The sequence below is a fragment of the Hevea brasiliensis genome, chromosome 13 (assembly GCF_030052815.1).
Source record: "Hevea brasiliensis isolate MT/VB/25A 57/8 chromosome 13, ASM3005281v1, whole genome shotgun sequence".
NCBI lineage: Eukaryota > Viridiplantae > Streptophyta > Magnoliopsida > Malpighiales > Euphorbiaceae > Hevea > Hevea brasiliensis.
Genome location: NC_079505.1, coordinates 63,634,862 through 63,644,831, shown reverse-complemented (window position 1 = coordinate 63,644,831; position 9,970 = coordinate 63,634,862). Strand labels below are relative to the sequence as shown.

Here is a 9,970-nt window from a genome sequence, read left to right as displayed (position 1 = left end):
TTATTAATTTTCTATATAATTATAACTAGCATAATGCCCATACTATATATGGGATAATTTATAATTTTTATTTTTTATTTAAATTTTAATTACATTCCAAGGATAAATTATAATTAATAAATTAATGTCTATATAAATTTATCTCTCATTTAATTTAATTTGAATAAAATTTCACTTGTTATGATAGTAATTTTTTGAGCAATTTATGTTGCAATTAATTAAAATAATTTATTTAATTTTTTATACATATATTAATATTGATAATAGTTTCTATTATTACTTCGTTTAAAATATAATAAAATTACTTTATTCAAAAAATTAAATTTTATGAAATTTTTATATTTAATCTTATAATTTATGTAAATTGATTTTTTTATTATAGAAAATGTATTAGATTAATGAGAAAATAACATTATTTTAAAAATATATAAATATAATATTTTTAATTAATATAATTATTAAATATATTAAATTACTATTAATAAATTGAATTATTTAATTTTAATAATAATTAAAATATATAGCATTATTATTAATTAAAAATATTTTATTATATTATTTTTGAAAATGCTATATTTTTTAATTTTTGTAAAGTGAAACTTTTTTTTATTAATCTAATATAGTTTTTATAAAATAATTCTTTAAAGAAAATGGTTATCACTTTCCATAAATTTATGATATAAGATTCATATATTTCATAAAAATTAAATTTGTAAATAAATATACAATATTTGCATATATAATGAAATATTATTTTATATTAAACTAATAAATTTTAAAAAATACACACAATTTTTTAAAAGACAGTTTTCATAATTTTTATACTGTAACTTTAATTTTTCAATTATTTTTATTTATAGTTAAATATTGAATATAATTATATTTCCCATCTATTTTTTAGATTCTTTTGCTACACAAAAATGTAGGTAGGAGATTATTTCTAAATAAAAATATAACTATTTAATTAAAATGAGAAAATAATTCAACTGAAAATTAATGATAATAAAATAATGGATAATCAAAATATTAGTTCGAGGCATGATCACATAGTTCTAGCACAAGCAACTATCCTTTAAAATTCAACAAATTTTTCTTAACATTATAGGAAACCAAGAATCAGGAATTAGCAGAAATATAAAAAAATTTTGAGAATCAAGAACAATAAATCATGAATAAAAACAATAAAAATAAAACAAATCAAAAAAAGAATTTAAGAGTACAATATGAGAAGCAAAGCTTTTTCTAATGACTTTATTTTTTTGTTTGGTAATGTGCGGCAAATGCCAACTATTTATAGGTATGAAATAAGAAACCATTTAAATCAAAATTTTAATTTTATCATAAATCATTATTTAATTAAAAAAAGTTAACTCATTGCAAGAAAATATTTAAAATTGACCATTTAATACTAAAATATTGGCCAAAGAATTTATCTATTTGAAATAACATACATGGCATATTATCAATTCAATGACCATAACTCAAATCAAATAAAAAGAAAATTGAAAGAAAAAACTACTATCCCCTTATTGTGAATACCTATAGGATAGTTTTCAACTTTTTAGGAAAAATTGCATTGACTATATAAAGAGTATAATTTGTATATTTGGTGAACTCTAACGATAGATATTTCTTTTATAAAGCTGCTATAATTAATAATTAAAATTATTTTGAGAAAAAGCATCATAATACAATATTTCTCTAATAAATAGAATGTATAAATGCAAAATTTATATATAAGTTATAATTCAACATCAAATATAATTAATATTTGGTCAACTTTAAAATAGAAACTATCAATTGTTACTTTGTATTATTTAATTGGAAGTGACCTTGTATATCCTAATGATCATAGTTATAAAATGATAAATATGAACACTATGTATATAGGCACATATGGTATTGCAATTAACGAATAAATATTAAATAAGAAATTTTTAAAAATTAGCAATTAAATAAATATTAATTAATATATTTTATATTTTCAATCATTTAGTCATGAAAATTGAGGTAACAAGGGCAATAATAAAGATATTTAAGAGAAAAATAAAAGGAATATTAAATAAAACAACAAAATTAAGTACTTAACATAAAAGATAATAATTTTGGGATCTTATTGATAATTTTGTTGAAGGCACATTATTGTCTATTCTAAACCATAAGGCCTTTCCTTTTCACTTAAATCACACCTTTATTACACTCATTCCCAAAGTTAAGAATCCAGAGTTTACTAAGGATTTTTACCCTATTAGTCTCTATAATGTCATTTTCAAACTTGTTACCAAAGTCATTGCTAATAGATTGAAACATATTTTGCCTCGTATCATTTGTCCTACTCAATCTACTTTTATCCCAGAGAGACTCATCACTGACAATGCTCTAGTTGCTTTTGAAATTTTTCGCCATTTGAAAAATAGAGTGTCTAATAAAAAAGGTTTTCTTGCTTTAAAATTAGATATGACTAAAGCTTATGATAGATTGAGTAGAGTTTTTTGGAGCATGTTTTATTGATTATGGGTTTTAATAATGCATGGGTTGAGCTAGTGATGGATTATATCTTCTATTTCTATTCTCTTTTGCTTAATGGTGAGCCTAGGAGTTACTTTTTTTTCCCTAGAGGGGCCTTCGCCAAAGTGATCCTTTGTCCCCTTACCTGTTCTTATTATGTGCAGAAGTATTCTCTGGTTTGATTTGCAAGGCTAAAGCATCTCAGAGCCTTCATGGTTTTTGTATATGTCGTAGAGCGCCATCTGTGTCCCAACTTTTTTTTTGCCGATGGCAGTATCATTTTTTGTAAAGCTACCATGACTGAAGCTTTTACATTCTTGCAGATTATTCAAGCTTATGAAGCGATTTCTGGGTAAAAAGTAAATTTTGATAAATCATAAATTTCTTTTAGCCGAATACCTGTGAGGAGATGCAGGAGCAAATGAAGTGTTATCTTAGAGGTCCAGGGGGTGGATTAACATTGTAAGCATTTGGGTTTGCATATTTTTATTGGGAGGAAAAAGAAATACGTTTTTAGGGATTTTTACCCAAAAGGTGTAATAAAAAAAATTATACAAAAAAAAGGTGAGTTTGAGAGTAATTATCAAAAATGGGTGAATTATGATGAGTTGGACGATGTGAGCGCGGAACGCTAACTATAATAACATTTTTAAAGTCCGGACGCTATTTATAATAGCGTGCGCATTCAAAATTTGAAAGGAAAACTGTACGCTATTCAAAATAGCGTCTAATTTTTCTTTAAATAATAAATAATTAATTATTTTATTTTATATATTAAATAAATATAAATATTATTTTAATAAATAAAGTCATAATATTTAATATTATATATTATAATATTTTTATTATAAATATTATTTTTAATTTAAAATTAAATTAAAATTTAATGAAATAAATAATTAAAATTTTAAAAAATAAATAATTAAAAAAGTTTAAGAGAAGTTGGAAGGTCCAACTTTTTTTTAATTATTTTATTTTATATTTTAAATAAATTAAAAATATTATTTTTATAAATAAAATTATAATAATTAATTATTTTATTTCATTAAATAATAAAAATATTATAATATATAATATTAATTATTATAATTTTATTTATTAAAATAATATTTATTTTTTTTATTTAAAATATAAAATAAAATAATTAAAAAAAGAAAAGTTGGACCCTATTATAAGTAGCATCCAATTTTTCTTAAACTTTTTTAATTAATTAATTTTAATTTTAATTTTTATTTCATTAAATTTTAATTTAATTTTAAATAAAAAAAATTTTATAATAAAAATATTATAATACATAATATTAATTATTATAACTTTATTTATTAAAATAATATTTTTAATTTACTTAAAATATAAAATAAAATAATTAAAAAAAGAAAAATTGAATGCTACTATGAGTAGCGTCCAACTTTTCTTAAACTTTTTTAATTAATTATTTTTTTTAAGTTTAATTTTTTATTTTATTAAATTTTAAATTAAAAAATAATATTTATAATAAAATATTATAATATATAATATATAATATTATGATTTTATTTATTGAAATAATATTTATATTTTATTTAGAATATAAAATAAAATAATTAAAAATTTTAAAAAAAGTTGGACGCTACTATAAGTAGCATCCAACTTGTAAATTTTTTTTAATTAATTATATATTATTTAAAGGAAAACTGGACGCTATTTTGAATAGCGTCCAACTTTCCTTTCAAATTTTGAATGCGCACACTATTATAAATAGTGTCGGGACCTTAAAAACGCTATTATTAATAGTTAGCGTCCCACACTCATCTCGTCCAACTCAACATTATTCATCGCTTTTTGGTAATTACTTTCAAACTCACCTTTTTTGGTATAATTTTTTTTTATTACACCTTTTTGGTAAAAATCCCATGTTTTTAGCTCGATTATAGTGAGAGATCATTCTCAAAGTTGTAATTCAGTCTATTCCCACATACACTATGAGCTGCTTTTTATTACCTTAGGCTACTTTGCATAGGATTGAATCTCTTATGGTTAACTTCTGGTGGGATCAACGACAGGAGGAGCGATAAAGTCACTAGTGCTCTTGGTCCAAAATGCGCTTACAGAAAAATTCGGGAGGAGTTGGTTTTCATAATTTAAGGGCGTTTAATCTTACTATGTTATCAAAGCAATGTTGGTGCCTTGTCCAAGATCCAAACTCTTTTTTGGCATAATTTTTTCAAGCCCAGTATCACCCTCGAAAATAATTCCTTCAAGTGGGTCTTAGTTTCCAACCTAGTTTTGCTTAGCGCAACTAGTTACAAGCTATAAAGCACGGAAATGGCACTGAGTCACGTTTCCCAGTGTCGAAAATGTTTCCGACGAGGAAACGACCTGACACGGATGGGAAACGTTTTCGGGCCGTTTCCGAAAATATTGAAAATCGGAAATGCGTTTCCGTTCTTTAAAGAAAATTAAAAAAAAAAAAAGAAAAATGGGTAGGTTAAAATTGACGACTTCACAACATTCACCAACAGAAAAGGAAGAAGAAGAAAAAGAAAAAGAAAGGGAGTACCTTCAACGACAGTCGGCAGCATCGCAATTCGCAGCGCAGGTAAGGATCGCAACACCTTTCTCTTCTTTTCTCTTTGATCTGCCATATTCACTCTTTAATATGCTCTCTCCATCCTTATCAACAGAAGAAGAAGAAGAAGAAGAAGAAGAAGAAGTCGAAGGGAGAACGACAGTCGACAGGTAAGTAGCCTTTCCTATTTTCTTCCCGATTGTGAATGTGAATAATTAGGTTTATATTGGGATTTTATTAATTTATTATTATTTAATTTATTATTTTCCTTATTATTAATTTATTATTTTCCTTTTCTAATTTCTTTGTGAAACAGTTTTATTAAGCAATTTTTATTAATTAATTACAATTTTATTCCATTAATTAATCATAAATTTATCATATTTAATATCAATTTTTTTTCTCTAAATGTATATTCCATAATTAGATTTTTCTGAAACTAAATTTGAGGAGTTATCATAAATATTTTTTTTTTAAAAAAAAGAAAGATAAAAAAATTTTTTCCCAAATTCACTAAAAATTTTCAAGATTTGCCATATTTTTACAATCAACATTTTGAAGGAAATTAAGGACAAATGTAAATATGTTTTTAAAGTTATTTTTGAAATTATAAAATTTCAAGTTTAAATTCTAATTAATGATAAATAAAAAAAATTCCAACATTCAAAATTTGTATTTTATATTAATATATTTTATATTTTTGTAATAATTTATATATAATGTGTTTAATATAATTTGTTTTAATGTATCGTTATATTATATATTAAAATTTTTCATAATAATTTTTATAGTCAATGTATTCAATTCTATTATTTAATTCTTTAATCTTTTAATATATAATTTGTATTGTGCTTTAATCCTTAGTATATAATTTGTTTAAATAATTTGTAAATTGTCTAAAATTGCATTTTCTTTTTGTCATTTTGATAGGACAATATTTGAATGGATTCTTCGAACTAAAATTCTACCCAAGCAAATAGCACTAGTGCCACTTCTTCAAAAACTAGGGAGGAAGAATCTAATCATTTGTGGAGATATGTAACTAAACTTGAGAAAACTGGAGAAGGAGGGGGTAATTGTAAATGGATATGCAATTTTTGTGGACAAGAAAAGCAAGGGACTTATACTAGAGTGAGGGCTCATTTATTAAAAATCACTGGGATTGATGTGTGTAAAAAAGTGATGAATGATAGTATTTCTGAAATGAGGAAACAAGAGGATGAGGCAACAAACAAAATTACCAATTCACAATCTAGGCGAGTTTCTTTGCCTATTAGTATAACTTCTGTTCCTTCATTAAATATAACTGAACCAAGTATTTCAGCAGCTTTGAAGAAAAAAAGAGTTAATGATTCTCCTTTTGGTAGAGCTTTTGACTTGCAAACTAGAGCTCAATTAGATGCAAAGATTGCTATAATGTTCTACACTGGGGGTCTACCTTTTAATTTTGCTAGAAATCCTTATTATGTGAGTTCTTATTCTTTTGCTGCTAATCATGTTTTGGGTGGTTATGTGCCGCCTGGTTATAACAAATTGAGAACCACATTACTTCAGCAAGAAAAAGCAAATGTAGAGAGGTTGCTAGAACCAACTAAAAACACTTGGTTAGAAAAGGGTGTTAGTATTGTGAGTGATGGTTGGAGTGATCCCCAAAGGAGGCCTTTGATTAATTTTATGGTTGTTTCTGAGTCTGGCCCCATGTTTATCAAATCTGTAGATTGTTCTGGTAAAATGAAAGATAAGCAATTTATTGCTAATTTGCCAAAAGAAGTAATTGATGAGATGGGTCATTAAAAAGTGGTACAAGTCATTACTGATAATGCTTCAAATTGTAAAGTGCTGGAGAAATCATTGAGGGAATGTTTCCACATATTTATTAGACTCCTTGTGTTGTGCACACTCTTAATCTTGTTTTGAAGAATATATGTGCAGCAAAAAATTTGGAAACTAATCAAGAAACTTATGATGTGTGTCACTGGATCACTGAAATCCATGGGGATGCTTTGCAAATCAAGAATTTTATAATGAATCATTCCATGAGGCTTGCAATTTATAATCGGTTTAGCCCTTTGAAATTGCTTTCAGTTGCTGACACTCGTTTTGCTTCTATTGTTGTGATGCTTAAAAGATTTAAACTTATTAGGCATGCTTTAGAAGCAATGGTTATGAGTGATCAATGGGCATAATACCGAGAAGATAACCAAGGCAAAGCTAGATTTGTTCGTGATAAAGTGGTAGATGAGGATTGGTGGAAAAGATTGATTACATCATTGCTTTTACTGGGCCCATTTATGATATGATCAGAGTTTGTGACACAGACAAAACATGCCTTCATTTGGTTTATGAGTTGTGGGATTCTATGATTGAAAAGGTGAAGCAAGTTATTTTTGATCATGAAGGAAAGCAAGCAGATGGGTTTTCTCCTTTTTATTATGTGGTTCATTGAATTCTTGTTGATCGTTGGGCAAAGAGCAACACTCCCCTTCATTGTTTAGCCCATTCATTAAATCCAAGGTAAATTTCTAACTTACATACTCATCTTCTTGTTATAATTTTTTTTTTAATTATTTTCTGAATTTATTTTCTTATTTTTGAAGATCTTATAGTGAAAAATGGTTTCAAGAGGGAGAAGGTAGAGTGCCTCCTCATATGGATGGAGAAGTATCAACTGAAAGAATTAAATGCTTTAGGAGGATTTTTTCTAATGAAGATGAGCGAATTAGAGCAAATGATGAAATTGCAAATTTTTCTTTGAAAAGTGGACCTTTTGCTGATCCTGATTCTATTGAAAGTATGTATGTTACAAATCCTAGGAAATGGTGGGCATGTTTTGGTTCTAATGCACCTTTACTTCAAAGGTTGGCTTTTAAAGTGCTTGGACAACCTACTTCCTCCTCTTGTTGTAAAATAAAATGGAGTATTTATTCCTTCATTCATTCATGTAGAAGGAATAAATTAACTCTAAAACGTACAGAGGACTTGGTTTTTATCCATAATAATCTTCGTCTTCTGTCGAGAAACTCCTCCCAATATTATAATGAGAAGACAAAATTGTGGGATGTTGGTGGTGATCAATTTGGGAGTATGGAAGATGTGGGAGTTCTTGAATTTGCCAACCTTTCATTGGATGAACAAGAGTTAGAGTCTGTTTTGTTTGATGAAAATGCAACTACGAACATGGAGAAGGAGAAATACAATGAAGTTGAGGAAATGTCATAAATTTCATTATTTTTTCTTTTGTAACATTTGAATGTATTGTAGTTAATATTTATTTCTTATAAGTATGAAACTTCTAAATATGTATTTTTATGGTTGAATTTAAATATTGATTTGGACTTTATTTATTATTGAACATCTTTCATTATATATATATATATATATACACCCTTATATTTTTTATATTTACACGTTTCCTCCACGTTTCCATTTCCTACATTTTTTAAAATGCCGTTTCCCCGTGTCCGCGTTTCCGTTTCCGTGCTACATAGGTTACAAGCACACTGGATCATGGAAAAAGGCTTAAACTGGTTGGTTGGGTTTAGTGATTCTATTCGGATTTGGCATGATAACTGGTTACTTGCTCACAATGGATTTTGAGTATGGTCCCCAATTGCTGTGCTGCATGGAGAAGCCACTGTTAATGGGTTAATTGATCATGAGGTGTGATGTTGGAATTTCCCGTTGATTTGGTCTATATTCCTGCCTTTCAAGGTGGAGCAAATGTGCTCCCTCCCCCTCAGTTGATATTCTATGCTAGATCAACTTAGTTGGCATGATTTAAACTCTAGTTCTCATTCTGTTAGAAGTGCATATTTCCTAATAGTGCAAGTTGATATTGCTCAATCTTCGTCTTCCTCTTCTACATTAACTCATGATCCTTTTTGGCAGCGTTTGTGGCACCTGAATATTCCTCCCAAAGTGAAGCATCTAGTCCATCATCTCTATCAAAACCAACTTCCTATTCGTCATGCTCTGTTACATCGTGGTATTATAACTGATGACACTTGTGTTAGGTGTGGTGAGTCCCCAGAGTCGATTACTCATGCTATTCGTGATTGTGTTTTCTTTAAAAAAGTCTGTCTCTATGCCTGCTTCATCTCTTTTTTCGTTCTCTAGTTCAATCTATTGAAAACTGGTTCTGTACATTAGCTTCCTCATTGCCTTCAGAATGATTTAGTCCCTCGTGCATGATTGCTTGGAGCTTATTATGGTCCTGAAACTATACTCTTCATAATCAAAAGATGATGGATGTATTGCATATTATCAATGTAACCATGTCCTTACTATTAGAGTTTCAAAGTGGTGTTTTGTCTTCATCCAGATCTTCGGGTCACCTACATGTTACTTGGTCTTATTCCCCTCTTGCTTTGTTTAAAATTAACTGTGATGTAGAGATCAATGGTAATGGCAAAGTTGGCTTCGATATGGTTGTTCAATATTTTTTCTGGGCAAGTTTTTATGGCTGGTGCAGTCTCTCTCCCACTTACCCTTCAAGTCGTTGAGGCCGAAACAAAGGCTGCTCTTTTTGCTTTACGCACAGCAAGGTAAGTGGGTTTCAAAGAGTTTATTCTTGAGTGTAATTCAGTTTCTTAGGTCAAGAATGTTAATGCAGACTCTGTTGCTCATTCTTGTTTGGGCATTCGGGTGTCTAATCCTCGCATAGAAGCGCTGAATTGTCTCTTTTTTTCTTGTATTCATGCGTTTTGAGAAAGCAAATAGTGTGGCTCATGCTCTTGCCAAATATGCCATCTCTAATGATTTGGAGGAAACTATTTAGCTTAAAGATTTTCGTAGTTCTAATTTTCCATTTGTATTGGCTGACCTGCCTTTAGGCTGAGTTTTCTTAATAAAGCTTTTATTTCTCAAAAAAAATTTACTATAATTTTAAAGTATGAATATCTCTGCATGTAAGTG

General features: G+C 27.5%; 1 protein-coding gene across 1 annotated transcript; it reads left to right on the top strand.

Moving 5' to 3' along the window:
* The first annotated feature begins 4,966 nt into the window (after positions 1-4,966).
* On the top strand, positions 4,967-8,275 carry LOC110643499 (uncharacterized). The gene is made up of 6 exons (XM_058133114.1): positions 4,967-5,086; positions 5,172-5,226; positions 6,030-6,826; positions 6,976-7,218; positions 7,314-7,471; positions 7,654-8,275. The coding sequence occupies exons 1-6, from the start codon at positions 4,967-4,969 to the stop codon at positions 8,273-8,275; spliced, it is 1,995 nt and encodes a 664-aa protein (XP_057989097.1).
* The last annotated feature ends 1,695 nt before the right edge of the window (positions 8,276-9,970 follow it).